Consider the following 21,624-nt stretch of genomic DNA (forward strand, 5'->3'; position numbering starts at 1 on the left):
AATCGCAGCCTAAATCTCCATTTTCCTTCATCATCTTGTCACTCATTACCAGTATTAATGCAATCCCTCGTTTATGTTGTGTTGGGAGGTATATAGCAATGGGTTGGGCCGAAGATGATGATGCTTTTAGCAATATGGAGTAACCCCAAGTCCCCAACACATTAGGCCTTGCGAACTGTGAAATTAAGAAGTAAAATTTGAATTTCAGAGCTCACGAGTATGAACGGCTAGATTGGTAAGAGTTTAAGGGAATCTTCGTACGTAGTGCTAGCATTTTTCTGGACAAAATTGCAGACTTGGCCCAGCCCCCACATTAGGAGGCTAATAGGCCATTAACCAAAACGAGAAGCAAACGAACTGCATGAATCCAATTTCTCTTAATCCATGGTGAAGAGAGAATCTCTTCATACACAGGATCCGATCCTCTGATCAGACTAAGAAAGGTATTTCAGACCTTCAACAATAGGGGATAGGTATAAATGATGACATTTCCCAAAGTCCAACCAGGTGGAAAAAAAAAACCCTCCGAAATGAAAGAAGGCTACCAAAAGCCCCTGGTACTAGTCTGAATCGTATGATCAACCACACCGATCAACGAACTCATACTTGTCAAAACCTAATTCGGAAATGAAAGAAGGATACCGAAAGCCCTTGGTACTAGTCTGATGAATCACACCGATAGCTTCTTCAATGGTTATTTTCCACATACCGAGTAGGATAGATCTCACTAATGTGTATTTATTTGCTATAAAACCAGACGTACAGCTCCTTTCATAAATATCCAAACTAATGCAATTGCATTTTGTATAGTAGATTAAAAAAAATGGAAAATGTAATCTCAACCCTCTCGCTTGCCCTGTTTCTGTGGGTTCAAATGTACATTGGAGATCTACTCCAAAAAATGTACAATATTGGAGATCTACTCCAATCCACCAGTTTAAATGGGTTTAGATCTTATATTTTGTTCTTAGTTTGGGTCACAAATGTAGTCTATCTTGGGTTTTATGTGGATCCTTGGTTTGGATCGGAAATGTCTACTCTATCTTGGGTCTGATGCAGATCCAGATCTTGTGAAAACTTGAAAAATGGGATTTCTTAAGGAAATGAAGCATAAAAATCAGTCTTGTGTTGCTCATCCATTAGCATCATGTGCTAGATATGGCACGAAACTAGGGCATACATGCATGGTTATAAACATCGGTATCAAGATCTGTATCAGTCTTGGCCAATACCAATACGTATTGGCTGTATCGGGCCATATCAGACTGTTTTGCCTTCAATTTCAATAAAAACTTTGTTCTTTTGAACAGATTTGCCGTTAGTAAGAATCTTTCCACCAATCTACAATATTGACCCTACCCTGTGGCTCAAAAAACATGGCTAACTGACCAAGCATTCCCTGACTCAGCTTTAAAACACCACAATGACACACTTGAATCAGTAGGGCTTCGAGTAAGTCAGGTCTCCAAAATTTCAGAACACCGATTTCTCCCCCTTTTCTTGGTAACCATCAAATCACTGTCTAAAGGAACCATGGTAGCAGTTACCAAACATGGAGTAGTTGCAATCAAAAGGATTGGGATAATCCAAGACATCCTCTCAGTGACCTTAATCACCCATTAAAGATGCAGACAGACTTCTATCTCTGCACCCTCCCCAACCACACCCTCACCCACTTCTCTCCCTCGTTTGTGTAAAGTGAAATTGTATCTCATACTTATCAAGTCACTGTAGTATCCCCATAAATTAGGGAAGACAAAAACTCATGCCATGTGTCAACATTTTTTCCTATAATTGAAGTTAAATCATTCTGCTGGAAGTGTCATAGCAATAGTGCATCATATAATTGGCCAAGGTTTAACGAGATGATCCTAATTCAGACCAAATGGAAGGGAATAGATACAAAAAAACCCCAAACATAAGCTTCAGAAAAGAAAATTGCAGTTTTATGAGTTCAAGAAGCTTGATCTGATATTTATTAATTCAAAAAAAGATGAATTACATTACCATCCACAAAGGAAGCATAGTATATCCTGGACTGCTTCCTTTCAAGCCATGGGTTTCTTCTTCTCTTCCTCTAGTTTCTGCAGCTCTGCTAGTCTTTGAGTCCATGCTCTTTCCCTTGCCACCGCAGCCATCTTGCGCTCTACTCTCGCGACCCTTTTCTTCCTATTAGCTTCTTGCACCTGAGCTTTTCGTTTCTTTCTTTCTGACTATTCATACCCAAAAGCCAAGTTTTGAGTGGGAATAAGGAAAAGAGAATCATGAGGCAAGAATTGGAAGTGAACATATAGGAAAATATTTAATTTTATAAATGATCCCAACAGGAAAGGAAAAAAATGTAATTTCAATCAGAAACCGGGCAATACATGGTTTATAGAGAGTTGAGGTGGATTAAAAAAAAATCATGGAATGCCTTCCCTCTTTTTTCCCCTTCCCCAGGGGGTTAGAGCATGTAGAAAGTTCTGATGGACTACTCAAGTATTAATTGTGGTAGTGAAAATGCACTCACTATATCGTCATAAAGCATATTTTAGAGGTAAAGATACACTCCAGGACTTCCAGACTCATGAAGCGACTCCTATGAAAACTGAGAATTTATTGCAGGGAATCTGGATTTTGGATGAGCACAGAGTTGTGAAACATTTATTAGACAAAAAAAGAAAAAGAATTTAGGAAAATTTTTACTAAAAAAATTTACTCTTTCTGCAAGCCTCATAAAGTAAGCCTAGCAGAAATTTTTACTTTAAAAAAGAAAGAAGAAAAATAAATATAAATAACTTATCGTTTTAGAGACTGCATTATAAATTGCGAAAAAACACAGTATAGCAAACTGTGTGACATATTCGCACCATGCAAAACTGGCTGCTAAACAGTAAAGAGCTGAGACATGGAAGTTCTAACAATCCTAATAGCACATGCTCCAACAATCCAAAGACCCAAGTTCCATGGTCTGATTCACTGCTATGCCTTGGCGTCCCAAACAAACTGCACCACATTGTACTTTTTGCAGTAAAAATCAACTCCTTTAGAAGCTAAATCCTCCTACAAACGTGTTCAATGGTCTCCTTCAATATTTGGATTGCTTTTGCAATTTTTTACCTTATTATAAGTAGCAAAAAAGTGTATATCCTGAGATTTGCTTTTTCAGTCACTTGATTAAGGTCCAAGCCACTCTAGGATTACAAAGAGTTTTTGCTTGTATTATGTCATCAAAGTATGAGTTGGAGTGGTTTTTTTTACCTATTTTCTTTTTCTTTTTTTTTGGGGAGGGGTGGGGGTGAGGTTCATGAATAGTAAAATAGAGGTAAAGGGACACAATGGGACAGAATCAGTTGATAAAGTTATTTGATTTCATAGTTTAATAGAGATGTGTTTGTCTTATTCTTGTAGGAAAATCATGGTCTTTAGCTACTGTTGTCCTGTGGTTTATGCTATTTTACTGCTGTAACATTGTTTATGAATTTTCGTTTCTTTATTAGACCCAAACCTGTGGAACAGTAAATCAAGTCTTAGTTGTCCAATAAATCCTGAGTTAGTAGCTACTGTTCATGCAATTATTCTTTAACTCTTGATCATGCTGCCATATCCAGATAACGCAACTATTTGTCTATTTCTGGTTAGAATCACTGTTAATATACCACAGTTTGAATCCAATCATTCAATTTATGGTCTTATATCTTAGGACCATTCACATCATCTAGTTTACCCTACACTAATGGTTTCTTCATTCAAAAACAACCACAACAATAACTTTGATATTCAAGCTGTGTACTGAAAGATAATTAAGAAGAAGAACATGAACAATAACAATCAAATGTTCAACATAACAAGTAAACCCTAACTTTAGTAAAGTGGGAATATAGTTTATAACATACACAAGAACGGTGTTTTCTCCATTAATGAGGAGGCCTAAAGGGAGGAGCAGAAAACATCAAAACAGGGGAAAACAAAATAGCCATTACGTTGACTACTTGTTGACGAGTTGACCACTACAACAACAACAAACTCAGCCATATCCCAACTTAATGGGGTTGGCTACATGAATCCAAACAAAACAATGTAGGGAAAACAGAGTTCTAACCAAAAAGGGAAACAAAGATGGGAAAAGAGGGATGGGGAAAGAGATGGGAAATGAAAAAAAGAAAAAAAGACAAATGAAAGATGGGAAATAAATAAAAAAATGAAAGATAGTAAGAGGAAAGAGGCACAACAAAGCAAGTCAGGAGATTCTGAGCTAAATGGGGTTTGTGACATGGATCTTTGCTCTCCAATAGGCTCTATCCGAGGTCATACTTGGTACAAGACCTAGACTATACATGTCCTTCCTCACTACTTCTCCTATGGTCATTTGAGGTCTGCCCCTAGCTCTTTCAATTGGAATCATATCACTCCTCTTTTCTGGGGCTCCCTAGGCCTCCGTTGAATATGACCATACCACCTTAAACGACTCTCTCGGAGCTTGTCATTGATCGGGGCAACTCCCAAGTTGACCACTACATGATTCATATACACGCTGTACAATTCCTTTGGTGTTGAGAGCTTGATCAACTACTAATTAGTCCTTGGACAACTAGTCATAATTCAGAAAATGATTTGGCGGCCAAAACAGCCATATATTTGGACTTGACTGACCTATAAAGAACAACTGTGCCTTCTTATTCCATGGTAGTATTTTCAAGTACCTAGTCCATAGTATTCTTTATTCTTCATTCATTTCAAGTATTTATATTGAAAAAATGTTACTCTACTTAAGATATCTATAAATAGATCAATGTGAATCTTTTAATGCATTTTCCCCTGTCCAAACTGAACTAGACACAGTCGTATATAAATGTGAGATAATAACATATCATAGCCAAGGCCCACTTCATGGGCATCCTTATCTAAATGTCTAAGGCAGAAGTTGCACCTGAGAGAGAGAGTTGGTGGAAACTTTTTTCATTGGGGGGGGGGGGGGGGTTGGGGAGATAAGGTTACATTGGGAACAACCAAAGATTTGGAGTAGATGACCAAGAAACTCAAAGATAAAATAGCAGGGTTAATTGAACACTGAACCTATTTATGTTTTATATCAGTACTCTACTTGTTCTGAACCACTCAAACAACAAAGCATGGTTCAAATCTCTAAATTTTGCCAAAATTACCAAAACATTTTGGTTTCAGCAGGGGGGAAAATGGTCTAAATAGGAATAAATGCTAAAAAGATTAGCATGAACAATATAACTTGAATTTAGTGAATATAACGTCTTTACATAACAAATGAACCAACATACAAGTATAGTGTAGCACACACATGGTCATAAACAACTTAACAGGGAGCAAACAGAGTCCGAGAAAATGGGGAAAATGAAGTTAAAAAAAAAAAAAAAAAAAAAGTTAAATCCAAAAATAAGAGAGTTCCTTCAGCTGTGGTATATATATTTAAAAAAACAAAAACACTAACCCCTAGGTACCAAAACATAAGCGGCAAAAAAATTGAGATGCATATACCAGTATAAATGCTCTCCGCTGCCTCATGCGCTTCTTCTCCTTCCTTCCCTTAACACTTCCTTCATTAGGTCTGCTAGCAGGTATTGGTTCACCAGGTGTGTACTGAACCCAAGCATATGGACCTGCATTCTTTCAATAAACCACGATTAACAGTGCAGAGATTATGTCATTGGCAAAGCATTTTGAATACAAATCATGTATTTAAAATTTTAAATCAAATGGTTCCTTTTATTAGTATTAATAGATGTAGATGTATGATGAATTAAGTAAAAGTTGCTTCAAGTAAGAAGACCGGTAAGCTAACACTGCAAACCAACAACCTAAATTTAAAGGGAAAAGGATATGGGCAATCAAAATAAACGATACATAATTTCATAAAAACCATTGCCTCATCAATTACTGCACTTCTCAGCGATCTGTCCAAACAACAGAGATGATTAGAGACATAAGGAATGAGAATTCCAGAGTGGGGGGGGGGGGGTTGGGAACAAACCTGGTGGTTTCAAACTGGCCCTTTTCCTGCGAGGTTTGTCAGTGGGCCTTCTCTTAGGGAATCGAGTTTCTGTTAAGCTGCAAAAACCATTCGACAACGGAATCCATGGAATGTTGCGCTGCTGCTGCGAACCAAAAGACCAACACAACTCGGTTAATGCCGACGATGGCGATGGAGACGGACCCGAAGTCGAGGGAAAATGTACCGCCCTCTGAGTTGCAACAGCTCTCGCCAAAGGACGAATCACGCTTCTCAATGCTCCTAATCCCATCTCCTTCTCCTTCTCCTTCTCCTCCCTCCACTCTCTCTCTCAGTCTCGCTTGCTCGCTCGATCTCTGCGTGGCGACTGGCGACTGGCGACGAACGTTACACACAATAGCCGTTTTGTTTTTACGACCCGGAACGTTTCCGAGCAATCAAACCGGGTTTATTGCAATCGCAACCCTACGGTCCGTGGCTGACCCACGAGTCTACCCATGTTTGCCCCTTCTGGTGTCAATATTAAATCGCACAACTGGTAGTGTCATCTAGCTAAAAGGGTTGTGGTTAAAATAGCTTCCCCGCCGCCGAACCCTCTACAATCTACAACCTCCCACGGCCCGCACTGTGGGGCTTCTGCAACATCCCGGCTCCCCCGCTGCCGAATTTCTACCACCCCCTTTGCCCTTTCTCCTTTATGCATCAGAAAAGTTTGCATTCCTTGACCAACGGACTTGGACAACCCACCAGCGGTTAACTGTAAGTCTCCACCTGCGGGCTAATCGATATCTCTTTCTCAGTCCCTGAGGTCAGTTCTTTCTCTTTCTCTCCCTCCCTATTCCTGAGATTCTTTTAGTTTTCTTGTCACCCTTTCCCTCTCAATATCTGTTGTCGGTTATCTCTCTCTTTACACAGTTCATAGACTGTTCTAACGGAAGGGAAGGGACTGAGGAATAAACACTACAAGTGGACCTAGTTCTTCCGAATTCTAGCTCTTCAAAGGTGCCAACCCAACATTCCCAGAGCTTCACATTCATGTACCGTATTTACATTTCTGCAACTCCATTGGTTATGCATTGAATCTGAATGCCGAGTTTGTACAACCTCTAAACGTCGTGTATTCGTTACGTATGAAAATACTGTTAGAGCAGCAGGGACCTCACCCACTGGTGGCTCCCTAGTTTTCTGAAGTTATTTGTCACTGTTTGTCTTAGTTATGAGTAACTGTTAATTCTCATTTTCTCCAATTTGATTTCTATAAATGTAAAAATTTATCCCCATTTTGTAGATTATGGGGAAAAAGAACAAGATGAAGGATGGAGGAGAAGGGTTCAAGCAGAGAGGAGATAGTGACCACTCCCCATGCACGGTATTCGTTAGCAACTTGCCCTACTCCTTCACTAACTCACAGGTATACTTATTCTTCCTCTCTCTCTCTCTCTCCCCCCTTTTTCTTTTTCATTTTTTTTTTAAAACTTTATTGGCTAAAAAAAGTTTTCCACATTCTTGTTGTTTCCTATCACCATGTTGAGATGCATTGTAGTAATTGTCAAAATGTCCTGACTTTTAGTTGGAAGAGGTATTTAGCGAGATCGGTCCCATAAGGCGCTGCTTCATGGTAACACAGAAGGGTATGCAATAATCATCCACCATGTACTTCACTTGCATTTTCAAAATTTTATATTTATCTTTTTTCTGTTGAATTGTCTATTATCTTATAGCTTGCTTTGTTTTCACGATGATGACAGAGCACGTAAGACAAAATATAAAACAATCGAGATCATAATGAGACCTCCTTTGGTTTCATTCAGAAAGGTAGAGGATAGGACCCCTCCCCAAAAAAAAAAAAAAAAAGACGAAAAAAGAATCGATCGTTCAAGTATTCCAAACCGCATGAAAAAGTGGGACGAAGAAAGGCATGGATATTCTATAGTATATATCTATCTATATTGAATTGCAGATAAAAATGCATCAAGATTGAGCGATTGTTTATATTGAATTGAAGATAGAAATGCATCAAGATTGAGCGATATTGGTTGATCCATGAGTGAAGTTTGCATTAGTAGATTCTATGTTTATTGCAGTTGTCTGAGAGAAAAAATATACTGATCAGGATTAATTAGAAAATGAGATTGTAAGGAGAATAATCAAAAGAGTTTCACTACCTAAATGCAAAATAGGTCTTGGTTCAAGCTTGATCATGGTGTTTCTTTGGTTATCACTGAGAAAGAGGAGCCTCACCTCTAAAACTAAAGAAAGTTGAATACTGATTTAACTGGTTATCAATATGAAAAAGAAGCAAGACGGTATGTTTATCAATAATATGGAAGGAAGCAAAACAAAATTATTCATTGGCCCTAGGATACCCCCCATTAATCGACTACAACTGAAAACGTTGGAGTGCTACCAGGAAGAGGGTCCCTAATGATCCGAGTAACTATGAGTTTCACATATAAAAAAGATTGCCCGTGATAAACTAGGACTGGGGATACTGCCTAAGAGTTCCTCTTGATCTTGACAATTGCCAATTCAAAGTTCCATCCTCTATCCTATTGAAGAGGGGGGAAAAAAAGCCATATTTGGTCTGGCTGGACTGGGTCAACCATCACTCCATTGGATCCTGATGGCCTGCCTGGACATTCTATCCAGTATGTGAGTCTCCGTGGGGTTTGAAGTGGTGGGGTATGTGGGACAAGTTTTCTGCTTCACTTCTTGCCCCGATTTTGGGGTTCAATTGTGCACCTGTTTGACTGTAGTTGGATTGTTTCTCTCTCTTTCTCTCTCTCTGTCTCTTAATATGTGCTTTTATAAGGGGGAGATAAAAAAATTGAGGCTCTAGGGTTTTTGTTTATAGGATCAATGCTTTAGGATTAGGGTTTATATAGTTAAAGGTTTATGTACAAAAGTAGGTTTAGGTTTAGGTTTTGGTTGTCGGTCCTGAGTAAAAGCAACTAGTTTGGAAAATTCATAGGACTAGAAGAGAAGACGGAAAAAAAAAGAAGAGGATGCTGTTTGTTGGATGGATAAGTTGAGTTGAGTTGAGTTGTATTAAGGTTGGCTTTACCCAATGCAATATTGCAATCAGATGATACTTGTTGGTCTTCTCACAGAAAATATCATTTATAGACATGGTTGATACTTCTTCCCTAACAATTGAGTTGAAGTTATATGCTTAACATAACCTATGGCGTTTTTGCTAATTTGTTCTATGATTTCATATTTGCAGGATCAAACATACACCGGGGCTTTGCGTTTGTTCAATTGTAAGTTTTGTTTAGATATTTGTTGCTCTTGTGTTAGGGTGGTGCTGTTAGGTTTTCTCTCTCTCTCTCTTTTTTCCTGGTGTGTGTGGAAGAAAGGTAAGCCAAGTATTGTTAGGTTTAGGCTTTGTTTGGTAACACTCCGTGGGAGTGATTCCACTGATTTTGTATTCTCTGGTATCAGTTTGGTAGTGGAATTACGTTTGGCAAATCCAGCCCCAATTTCTGTTCTGGGAGCAAGAGATCAAGGAAAAAAAAGAGAACTTTCTCTGCATGATCCGGAACAACTTTAAGAAAAAAAAATCGACCTGACATTCGATCCTCACATCTCAGCTTGTATTTGTTTATATGTCTTGTATTTGGGCCTGTTGCTGAAATTGATGACATATATTCATACATACATATATATGCAGTGCTGTTACAGAGGATGCTGATCGTGCTATTGAGCTGAAGAATGGTGTATCTATTGGTGGTAGGAAAATTGGAGTTAAACATGCCATGCATCGTCTTTCCCTTGAGCAGCGCCGGTCAAGGGCAAATCAAGGTTATTTATTGTGCTGTGGTTCCAGCTTGTGTTCCATAATGCTCTTGTTAATTTTATTACCTACTTTTTCTACCCAAAAAAAAGTATTACCTTGACTTTCTCCCCCTAAATCTGGATTTTGTCAAAAAATGAGTAAGGCTATTTTAATTTTTAGTTGCTCATATGTATTGGTAATTGTATTTTTTATGATAAATATCTTTACTGGTATTTGTCTAAGTTTTTCCAGCTGACGATACCAAGACAAGAGAGAAAGTTTTTCCAGCTGATGATACCAAGACAAAAGAGAGAGTTTTTCCAGCTGATGATACTAAGATAAAAGAGGACAAAGAGAATTTGTCTGGTGGTGTGGTCCGACATGAACAAACTCCCAACTTGCAGAAAATAGGTGGTAATAAAGTGAAATACTGTTTAATTTTGTCTTCCACTTTTTCCTCTGGTTATTGGCTATTTTGTACAGTCATGTTTCTTTTGCTTCTTGAGAAGTGAATATTATGAATGCATATAAACTTAGGGGAGTCTGAGGGAACCAGGAAAGCGAAGACAATTCCCAGTGATCCAACTGATAAAGAGGATTCTTCAAAAAAGCAGAGGTAGTGACTCTATTCTTTTTGACCTTTCTAGCTGACTTAGTGATACTGTGTATTTGATTGCAAGATGGTAGATTTTAGGATGCCAACCTATTTCATCCTGGCTGAAGGATTGCTTCTTAGCCTCATGTATATAGACACTCAATTACTGTTGCTAGAAACGTAAAGTAGAAAGAACTTAATGAGAACATAGTTTCTACAAGCAATATATACTTGTCATTTTGAATCACCATTTGCCAAGTAATTTTCCATTTTTTATTAGTTAAAATAATAATTGATTCATAATTAGATCCATCAAAGAATATACCAAATTAAGGTTTTATTTAGCAGAACAGTCCCAAGTTGGACCAATATTCTTGTTCATTTTTTTTGGTTGGTTCAAGTTGATTGTGCAGTGATTCGCAAATTGATTGAGAAACATATTGTTCTTCTTGGTTTCTCTTACTAATACAAACTTACTATGAATGTCTTTTTCTTGATTTATATTTCTTATGATGCATTTTCTTCGTATTTGATCAATTATAGTCACAGTTTACGTGTGTAGTGGTATGCATTTGTTTATTTAATATTTCGTCCCCTCCCCCTCCCCCAGGGGCTTGCCTTCTGCTTAGTTTTCTTTATTAAAAATTGTCACAAACATATGGCAAAAAATTCTTTGTACCTGTGAACACCATAGCACCATGGTTGGTGAATTCAGTGATAAGGAAAAAGTACATTGTGGGGATCTTGTGGTATGATTAGGTTTGAAATTTGAAAAGTTGATCATCTTATTAAACTTTTACGTGTATTTCTTATGGGATACCATTCTCTGTGGGGGAGCGTGGCCCCTGCACGCATGCAGGAACCAATGAGAGGGGACGTAGAGGCATCTTGGGGGGTGGGGCAGTCTGGGTATAGGCAGTGCACTACCCCACAGAGAACTTTTCTCCATTTCTTATATATCATTTAGGTATATATTATGTAATATTTTTTTTTGATCTTCGTGAAATGTGTGCGAGTTATATGGCAAAGGTTTAAAAAGAATATTGTAATTTTATCTCTTTGAAAAAATTATATACAGGCATGTGTTCTTAAATAATATATTATTCATGAATGATATGCGAATTTACTATCATCAGTTCATCACCATATTCTAGTGTTGACAGATTATGTAGTGCTTTATTAAAAATTATTATTTTCTGATAAGCAACAAATTAAAATAGATTAGATGGAAAAATGGAGTACAAGGAACAGTTCACACATAACAGTGACACCTGCAACCAATTGTGTACTATAGAGAAATCCCAACACATCTGATGGTGCTTAATTCGTAGCTTCAGTCTATTGCTTTTTCTCTGTTAGGAAGATGGCAAATAATTTTTCTCTTTCTTGTGCTACATTAGTGAGTCTGTTAAAATGCAATGCATCTCTTATCTTATTCAACATATTGTGTTGTTCTGTTTTATTTTTAAAATTGGTGGGCTTCGGTTCTAGACTGAGCTGCTTTTGGATGTGAAAAGTGTCGCCTCTTACAACTTTGTTTTGTGTTATCTTGGTGTCATATTTTTTGCAGAACAAGCATGGTCTTGTGGCTTAGAGATTTCTTGAGAACTCTTTGCAATTTGCATCCTTTCTATATTCCCATTTGCCCAGTAGTATAAATGATGAGGAAATTATTTAAACTAGCTGATTGACTGGGAGCCCTATTGATGCAGGTAGGATTGTCCATGATGTAGTTCAGTTGAGCAAGAAAGCCAACAACAAACCAGACCAGTAAACTGGACCAAGAATTGACTAATATGTGTAATTTTGAGTGTACAATGGGTTGTAAGGGCCATGGGCTTTATATTTTTGTGCCTACTTTTGTAATGGGCCAATTCTATAAGTCTAAATATTAGGGATTTAAGTCCTATACGGGACTTTCTATTTTCTGTTTCTTAGTCATTGAGAATATTAGGTTTCTATATTTTGAGTTTATATTTCCTTGTAAGTTTTACTTGGTTGCTATTTTGTAAAATCTCTCCATTAGCCAAGGAGAGTTTCTATTTTGTAGCAAGGCAGATTATAAATAAAGGAGGAGGCAGTCCCTAGCCTCCTATAATTTTTACAGCCAACCTATGTGTGCTTTGTGCATGTGGGAGAGTGTGGGAGACCAACATATCCCTTTCTTTCCATCTTCTTCCTCTTCTTCTTCTCTCCATCAATTCCTTTATTTTCTGTTTTCGTAACCTGCAAAAGCTATTTTGAGAGGAATCGAAGCACTGTTTCTGCGGTTCCATTGTTGCAGTTTGATCATTAGAAGGCTGCTCTTTCAGTCCCCCATTAGAAACCTGGTTTGAAGACTCAATACAAGCCTGCGACACTGAAGTGTTGGTGTTTTCTGCAGATTTCTACAGGCCCTTGTATTCCAAATTTTGAGAGAGCAATACCCATCTCAGTCTTCTCCTTCGATGATAGTTTCAGCCTGATCTAGTGGCTGATTTGGGCTGTAAGTTGTAAGTTGCTAATTTGGATGTCTACTTACTAATTTTGTGACAGTTATTGATGCAGATTCATCACCAAATAGGGCTTGTTTCATTGGGAATAAGTCTAGGGTTGAGTTACATACATGTTGGGCCTTTGATCCCATGGGTTTCTAATGTAATAGGCCACTTTTATGGGCCTAAAATATAGGTAAATAGGTTGCATACGGGATTAGCCTAATACTTAGTTTATTTTTATGTTTTTTAATTGAACCGGTTCAAATTGGTTGCATCCGATTGATTCAATTTAAGTGATCACGTGACTTGGTTAAGTGGTCATGTGATGTAAGTTGGGCTGGGTTAGGACTCTATAAGTCCAACCATGTTTTGAGTCTATTTCCTTTAGTATTCTAGTTTCCTAGTCAGTTTACCTAATAGGTTAGGGATAGGGTTAGGCCATTCCTTTTTAGTGTCTAAGTCTATTTTTGAGTCTTCTATATAAGTTTGTAAGGGAGACCAGCATTAGATACGAATTTAATTAATGAAAAAGCTTTTGTTTGTTGCCATTAGCTGCTGCTCTGCTCTGTTGAGTGAACCTTGTGAGTAATATCAAGGCTACCTTGTGGGTAATATCAAGGTGAAGGGATTGGTGGACTCCAATCGACTCCTTGCATCTTGTAGATCGGGAGGTCCTTCTTCTTATTCAATCGAGCTTCTTCAAGCTGCTGTTGCCGCCTTTGAAGGAGATCAAACCAGTAAGTAATTTTAATTTCCTGCATATATCCTTCCCCTCTTCATCCTCTAACCTAATCCACACCCCCCTCCATCCATCAAACCCTAATTTCCATTAAACCTGCAACTCCTACCTTAACTAGGACTCCTTCATAATTTCAGATCTGTCCATCAATTCCAAACCAAACTTCTAGCCTATAACCCCCCACCTCTCCCCACACTAGATCTAAAATCCAGCTCATTACTCCCACTCTATCCACTCCATTCCTCCACTCCATTAAACCTAAAACCTGCAACTCAATTCTGTCCAAATTGCAGAATTCTAAAACCTTCCCAAATCCTATTATTTATATGCCATAAAAGCACCCTAGACCTGCCCATTAATACCCTATAAACCCCTTTCCCAATATCCAATCCAAACCCTAGGAATTGACCTAAATCCTAGTGCTGTCCATTCAAACCAGTAGCCCCTTTTGTTATTTGATCCTGTTGTTTGGCTCCTAGTAGGTCTCCTACCTATCTAGGACTACATTAGTTATATAACTCCCTTTCCAGTTGTTGGATGTAGGCCAGATTTTGAGATTTTTTTCACCAAATCAATTGGTAGATTCGACCAGAGTTCTGTCCCCATCAGATTAGTCTTCTCTGAGTTATAAAGCATTCTTTATATCTGGTTTAACTCTAGCACTGCTATTCTGGTCATCCTAGTCACTAGCAATAGGTGATTAAGATACCATCAGTCCAATTGGGTCAATCAGGCCTCGAAAGACTTTATTTGGTCTATGGTTGAGTTGTTTGGACCTTGAGCTTCTTATTTTTGTGTTTATTGATTTAATGTGCCTCTTTTATAAGCCCATATTTGGGGTCTTAATGCTGTACACTGAATTAATTATATAAATAAGATTGTGTGGGTCCCATGTGTTGTTTAGTAAGTTTTGTCTAGAAAGAGGCCTTTTTAGTTAAATAATTTATTTCTTTATGGTAAGTCAGTAGTTTATGTTGCTTGGAGTCTTCTATACCAAGTGTTTGATAATTTAAAGTGTTGTTTTTTTGGTTTAGGAGTCCTAAAGTTAGTTTATTTGGTCTTTATAAATAGAGTTGTAATCCTACAGGAATCTATGGAAATTCAGAATGGAAAATTAGTTTGATTTAGTTAATATTGAGGTTGGTGCTTCTCTCTTTGTCCCTTCTCTTTCCTCTCTCTCTTCCCCTCATCCTTGCGATTCACTTTCTTCCCTATCCTTGCTGCTCCATTGCTAGCAGTTTTTTTTTCCTTATATCTTAAATGAAAACCCACCGCTAGTAGATCCTCTGATCGATATGCATTACTCATTGGATTGCCTCGATTTGTGATTTGAGTTGTCATAATATTTGGTTAGTTGTGTTTGAGAATCCTTTAGACCAATTTCTTTGAAAATACATTGGCACCTTCTGTTTTTTTTCCCCCTTTGTCTTATTCTTCTTATACCATTCCATGTGGTTTTTATTGTGACAGATTTGTTCACATTAGGCAGTTAAAGGAGGTGAGGGAGTGAAAATAAGAACATGGTCTTTTATGTCAACTTGGACATGGGGAACTGACTTGATTTATGATCCCTAGTCTGGGCCCAAGTTTTTTAATTGATTTACTTTATAGTATCGATTTTATAGTTTCAAAACTTTCTGATAGATTTTGGAAGTATGTGAACTCTATTTTCTTTTGGAAAGCCGTAAATTTGATTTGTTTGACCTGGTTACTGTTAACTATTGCCTTATCCAATATTTCATAAATTATCTATTTTGTTTTGTTTCTCTATATGACTGATGATGTCTGATCCTATTATGAATGGTTGATGCAATAATTTTGTTCATTATATATTTATCTCTTACTTTAATGTTGTGAAGGGTTGCCAGAACAGTCATATTTGGTGGATTTGATAGTGCTGAGATGGCTGAGGAAGTTCTCAGCCGTGCCAAAGAGTCGGGCTCTGTATGTTCTGTAACGTATCCCCTTCCAAAGGAAATGCTTGAACTTCATGGTTAGTATTTTTCAGTTTCCTTTATTTCTGTGCATCTTGGCATTTTATTCATGGATGAATGTTGTATGCATGTTAAGTCAATTTTGTATTTTTCTATAACTATTGGATAATTTAGCTACGGTCTGATGGACTGTCTTCATTGTATTTTGCACTGAAAGTTTGGGAGGGAATAATTTTCAGTATCCGATACGTGACGAAAATGGGTGGTGGGATGTTTCATCCATCGGGTATGTGCAAATAAACAAAGGCAAAAGTAGTGAACTGGGGAGTTTAATAGTGAAATAAGTGATAGAAATAAGCTCATCTCTTGGCCTTTACATTGCCGGTCAGAAATCATGAGGGAGGGCAGTGTAAAAATAGTCACCAGCAGAAAATTATATTTTATCTGAATTCTTAATTTCTGACACATAAATCATGATTCGATTCCTAAGCTCTTACTAGGTTAAGATATGGTCAAAAATCAAAATAGTGGAGGTGGTGGAAGGGGCATTCAAGTAGCTGAACTCCAGTTGAAGGGACAAACCTTGAATATTGATAATAAAGCCAAGAGAGACATGGGTAAACGATTATCACCATGTCAAGGACCTCGAAGAAATTTATCTGATGGCCCCTGCCGTAACATCTTGGTTTGAGTTGGATATGGACTTCCTGAAGAAGAAACACAATTGTTTGGAGACTTTTGCATCACCTGTTTTTCTACTTTCTTTGCTTCTGTTGTAGCGTATGTCTTTTGATGTTTCTATTGGTCTCTTTATCTCAAATGAACAGGAACATATTGCATCCTAGTGGGACTGCAGTTTTTTCTGTAGAGGTGAGTATTAATGCTTTAAGAAACTTGGAATATTGTTGCAGGGCTTGCTCGAGATGGATGCAAACTGGATGCTGCAGCTGTACTTTATACAAGTGTTAAATCAGCACGTGCCACTGTTGCCTCGCTACATCAACAAGAGATAAATGGTGGATATATTTGGGCACGTCAGTTGGGTGGGGAGGTTTGAGATCTACTAGATAGTTTTTGCCTTTTGTAGTGTTGATACAGTTACAGTTTTTGTATTTTTTTTGTGTGAAAATGGCATGTGCTACTCAATCCATTTGTACTTTTGATTACTTAAGTATAAAAGTTAACCACAATCTTAGATAACTATGGATTTTCTTCTGAGCTACCTCAATTTATCAATTTTCTTTCTTCTTTTAGATGGCATACTAAGAGTATGAAATACATCTTTGATGAGGATGAAAAAAATAACTAATGATCCTGTTTTGTGATCTGTGATCAGGCACTGGCATTCAAAATTTTTTTTTGTCTTAATTTTAAAACATATTAAGGGAATTTATGCAAATAAGTGAATAACTAAATTTTATTCTCCCCTATTGACTTTTAACTGCACTTAGGAAATGATATATTTTCTTGTTTATAGAAATTTTAGCATTTTAGAAAGTTACAAATGTATGTTCTGTGCAAAACCCCTAATCACGTTCCAAATGAAGACCACTTGCTGGTAGTTTATTGATGTTGATGCCTTCAAATTATTTTGTTGCTGATGTTCCTTCGGCCAAAGAGTGCCCTACATCCAGACATAACCTTGAAATGCTTCTTTCTTTTATTCATGAACACTCCAATATCTTTCATTAATGTATGACCCAGCAGATTTGAATAGTAGCAAATTCCAAAACAGCTGCTGTAGAGGTGAGCTGGATTTCAGGTCAATGGGTGAAGATTTGCAGATGAGGGGAATGAACTCAACCAAAATCAAACAAAGTAAAATTATACCCCCTGATAGCTACATTTGTATCACATTAAGACATTCAGAAACAAATGGCATGATTACTCTTGAGCTCTTTGATAAAGATAACATCTCTAGCCAACTTAAAACCTCTCCTCTTATACTGTTCAGGTGTTCACAACTTTTTTTGAAGGCAATACCCAACGAAACATACCTACCATTGGTGGAGGAGCATTTTTCCAGATATATGCTTTTTCTTGTCGATCTCTGATTCTTCATCATGTAGAAAAGTTTAATAAGATTTCTCCGAAAATGGCACCCTAGAACCATCTCCTTCTCCTTTTGTCTTCTGTAGAGATCATATCGGATTTGTTTCTGTAAGATTCCTCAAGATTCCTGTGACACTTTGACATCATTTTGTCTCCCTGAGAATGGTGAACAGCTGGATCAATTTGCTCAAAATGCATTACCTAGGAAACACACTTCTGACCCTAGACAAATTTCCAAACAGGGGAGAAAAAAATTACTTTTTGTCTTTTCAGTATATTACAATTGCTGATAGTTATGGCAGGAGGTCAAACGTCACAAAACTGAGTTTCTTGTGCTTTCTAGGATGGAGGAGAACCAAATCTTGACTTGGTGAGTGACCATTTTGAGTCAAATTTTAGGTCTAATCTGGTCATCATTGAAAATATATAATTTGGATCTATAGTAGGATGTTACATGGCCCATGCCGGGGTGAGGTTTTTTGAATGACTTGGCCACCTTCCCATGCTCTCATTTTTCTATTCCTTTTCAAAGGGACGAGGAAACATGAGGTAATCATGTTACAGTGTTTTTCGGTGTCCGATTCATGGGAATCAGAAAAACAAAAGGCTTGTAGTTGTTGCATTCTTCCATGCAATGTGAAAAATTCTTTCATGTCAGTGATGAAATCCTTCCTCCCCCTCCACTTCCCCCCCCCCCCCCCCCAAAATAAAATAAAATAAAATAAAATAAAAAAGTGAAAAAGAATCCTGATTTGATGAGGTTGCCAGGTAAACCATTTACTCATCCTAAACATGTAAATACTCACCAATCTGATGTTTATTTTTAGTGTGTGGAGCACAGCTTTCTTTTGTAGTTTCTTCAATCGTGATACTGATCTCTAATGGGTTTTCTTTTCTTATACGAATCTCTCGATAATGTTTGCTTAAAGCAAGTCTAAATGTTTGCTTTCTGTTATTTGTGAATCAGGGCTCCAAGACTCGAAAATGGAGACTTATAGTTAGAAATCTTCCCTTCAAGGTCAACTGTTTGCTGGTGTGACTTAACTGTTTTTTTTTTGGTGCTGGGGGAATTGTGTGACTGAGTTATTCTTTAAAATATTATGCAGGCTAAAGTCAATGAGTTGAAAGGAATCTTCTCAGCAGCTGGTTTCGTGTGGGACATCTTTGTTCCACAGAAATTTGAAACTGGGTATATGCTTTATATCTGTCTTGTCTCTTTTTTCTTATTTATTTATTCATTTCGAAAGTTAAATGGGTCAGAACTTGTTTTCTGTTTTCTTGTTTATCGTCTCCTTGTTTTCTCAATGTAGATTATCTAAGGGATTCGCATTTGTTACCTTCACGTGCAAGCAGGATGCAGAAAATGTAAGATTGTCTATACATGACTTGTGTTGAGAATAATAAGAATTTGGGTAATATAAAGGTTTCAGAGTCTTTACTTTTTCTTTACAGGCAATTCGGAAAGTTAATGGGCAAACATTTGGTAAACGACCCATTGCTGTTGATTGGGCTGTTCCCAAGAAAATATATACAGCTGGCGTTAATTCAGCTGATGCACAGGAGGATGGTGATTTATGGCTCTTACCTTTTTTCTTCGATGTTGGAGTACTTAATAATGCATGAATCTCTTTCTGTGCTTTTCTTTATTTAAATGTTTGGAAACTTTGAATTATGAAAGAAGATAGAAATGTTGGCTTCTGTAACTTCTATTCTTAGGGAGAAGTAAGTTGTAAAATATGCCATGAGAACACCTGCAAGCTCTAAAAAGTACTAAAGTCCATTATAAAAAAAAGGGCATACCCATTGCATGAGGCCACTGCGGGGTCTGGGGAGGGTCATAATGTACGCAGCCTTACCCCCGCTTCTCAAAGAGGCTGTTTCCCGACTCAAACCCGTGACCACTAGGTCGCAATGGAGCAACCTTACTGTTTCGCCGAATTCTGCCCTCACCAAAGTCCATTATATAATATTTATTTACATTGGGGCCATTCTCAAGACAACTCTGACTTATACTTTTAGATTGGATCTTGGCTTCTCACTATTTATCCTCAAAGAAAGAAAACGTTGAGATTACGTCACAATGACACTTATATGCTCTAGAAGTGTCTCTGATGATAAATAGTTGACTGGTGATAACACTTGCTCCTTCTCTCAAATGATTCATGTTAAAGACTTCAAGTATTTATTGTAGGGGTGTTTCTGGTATTTATGTTATATACTGATATTGGGGTAATTATTTAATCTATTTAAGATATATGGCTTTAAGTAGGGTAAGTTCCATCCCCACCTATCTACTCCTCTTCTTCTCTTACTCTCACTTTTAGTCAATGTTAGAGATTTTCTGAACTCAGTTACTGTTCAGAATGGAATATTTTGACATATCTGAAATCCTATTTTCGCACCTTGTTGGGATAAGCTTAGTCAAGTTAATGGAATTGTATGTGAAATTATCATGGACCTTACAAAACTTATTTTAGCTAATCTCTTGATTATTTTACCTTAGGATGTTGTTGTTCTGGATATCCTATGGATGCATTGTCTTTTGAGTTCAAATTAAACTGCCGCATTTACACTTTCTGTTTGTTCTGCTGGTTTATGCATGCTTTTGATATTCTTTAATATCAAGCTTTGTCGGAGTATCTAGGTTGACTGGTTATATTCAGGCCTTCTTAGACAGGACTCCATATGGACTGCTTCAGCCTCCTCTGATGCCTCTTGGGTCTGGCGTAAGATCCTAGCTAGCCGTCCTCTGGTCCTTCAAGCTATTCGCTCTAGTATCGGTGATGGGCTCTCCACCTACCTGTGGTTGGATCACTGGCACCCTTTAGGAATCCTCCTACATTTGGTCTCCCCTAGAACCATCTACGCATCGGGTCTACAGAGGCTATCTCTAGTGGCCGATATTACTGATCAAGCTGGCTGGTCCCCTCCTCCCTCTCCTTCCCTCAATCTCATCTGGAATGAGCTCCACACCATCTCTAGGAGGCTTGCTTTTAGAGGTGACTGTGTTATTTGGAAGACCAGCATCTCTTGCTCCTTCTCTTCCAAGGCTGCCTGGAATCTCATCCGATTGCATGGTCCTTTAGCTCCTTGGCGCAAGCTGCTTTGGTTCAAGCACCACATCCCTTGCCACTGCTTCACAGCTTGGAGAATGTTCACCATATGCCTCCCAACCCAGGCTTTTCTTTGCTCTAGGCAGATCTCAGTCTCTCTTGCTTGTTGCCTCTGCTGGAACAATTCTGAAGACTTGGATCACCTCTTTTTTGAATGCCCTACTGCTGCTGCCATCTGGAAAGGCATCCTCTCCAAGTGCTGGCCTTCTCGAAGAAGAATCCTCCCTTCTCAAGGGAATGGATTTGGATTGACATGACCTTTGCGGGCAGCTCTATTTGTGACACTGTTGGCCGATTAGCGTTTTGTGCAACTCTCAACCACATTTGGATGGAACACAATATTAGGAAATGGACCTCCAACTCTTGTTCTTACCAAAAGATTTGAGATTCCATTTCCTTTGAAATTAAAGCAAAGTTATCGCTAGCTCCTCCTTCCAGTTGTTCTGACACCCCAAGGAACAGGCTCATTGTTGATTCCTGGGGCCTTTCAAATGTTTCTTTTGTTGCTTCAGCCGGCCGCTAGCTAAGCTTGGGCTTGGCCCCTTGTTTCCCTTTTCCTTTTGGTAATGAAATTCTTATGCACCCCAAAAAAAAAAAAAAAAAAAAAGGCTCTGTCGGAGTAAGCAACACTTTGTGCTGATTGAATCTGTACTTTGTGAGGTTCTTTCTGTAATTCGTTATGTGCTTGCTCAAAGCGCCATAGTGTTTTCATTTGCTCGTATATAGATGGATTTAATGATGTAAGATTCATTAGAAGGAACAGCATTGGTCACATGTCTGGCTTAATAGTTGAGTTATGGTTTCTTGATTTGTAAGCACACCTGAGTCTTCAACTCTTATAGCTAGCAGTACCAATTGTTGCCTGCCACTTGTGAGCACCTTGCTTATCACTTATCTGTAACATCGTCATTTTATTGCATTGCAAGTTTCTGATACTCTTAAATTTTTGGGTTCTTTGAGGTACAAGCTTA

General features: G+C 38.0%; 2 protein-coding genes across 3 annotated transcripts in view; one reads left to right on the plus strand and one right to left on the minus strand.

The window, feature by feature from the left end:
* Window positions 1-1,953: 1,953 nt before the first annotated feature.
* LOC122660054 lies at window positions 1,954-6,260 on the minus strand. Its single transcript, XM_043855226.1, has 3 exons — window positions 5,987-6,260; window positions 5,494-5,615; window positions 1,954-2,213 (listed from the first exon to the last, which is right to left on the minus strand). The coding sequence occupies exons 1-3, from the start codon at window positions 6,255-6,257 to the stop codon at window positions 2,049-2,051; spliced, it is 558 nt and encodes a 185-aa protein (XP_043711161.1). The 5' UTR covers window positions 6,258-6,260; the 3' UTR covers window positions 1,954-2,048.
* A 362-nt stretch (window positions 6,261-6,622) lies between these two features.
* The window catches only part of LOC122658440 (RNA-binding protein 28), a 33,027-nt gene continuing 18,025 nt past the window's right edge, over window positions 6,623-21,624 (plus strand). The window contains exons 1-13 of one of the 2 annotated variants that reach the window (XM_043853407.1): window positions 6,623-6,765; window positions 7,246-7,376; window positions 7,536-7,596; window positions 9,192-9,228; window positions 9,639-9,769; window positions 10,068-10,154; window positions 10,281-10,359; window positions 15,414-15,547; window positions 16,400-16,539; window positions 18,508-18,558; window positions 18,647-18,729; window positions 18,851-18,905; window positions 18,993-19,107. In XM_043853407.1, the coding sequence (XP_043709342.1) occupies window positions 7,257-7,376; window positions 7,536-7,596; window positions 9,192-9,228; window positions 9,639-9,769; window positions 10,068-10,154; window positions 10,281-10,359; window positions 15,414-15,547; window positions 16,400-16,539; window positions 18,508-18,558; window positions 18,647-18,729; window positions 18,851-18,905; window positions 18,993-19,107 (1,093 nt within the window). In that variant the 5' untranslated portion in view covers window positions 6,623-6,765; window positions 7,246-7,256. Of the gene's footprint in view, window positions 6,774-7,245; window positions 7,377-7,535; window positions 7,597-9,191; window positions 9,229-9,638; window positions 9,770-10,058; window positions 10,155-10,280; window positions 10,360-15,413; window positions 15,548-16,399; window positions 16,540-18,507; window positions 18,559-18,646; window positions 18,730-18,850; window positions 18,906-18,992; window positions 19,108-21,624 lie in introns of both variants that reach the window. The other variant, XM_043853406.1, reaches the window with a different exon arrangement.

This window comes from Telopea speciosissima, chromosome 4 (genome assembly GCF_018873765.1).
Source record: "Telopea speciosissima isolate NSW1024214 ecotype Mountain lineage chromosome 4, Tspe_v1, whole genome shotgun sequence".
In the NCBI taxonomy this organism is placed as follows: Eukaryota; Viridiplantae; Streptophyta; class Magnoliopsida; order Proteales; family Proteaceae; genus Telopea; species Telopea speciosissima.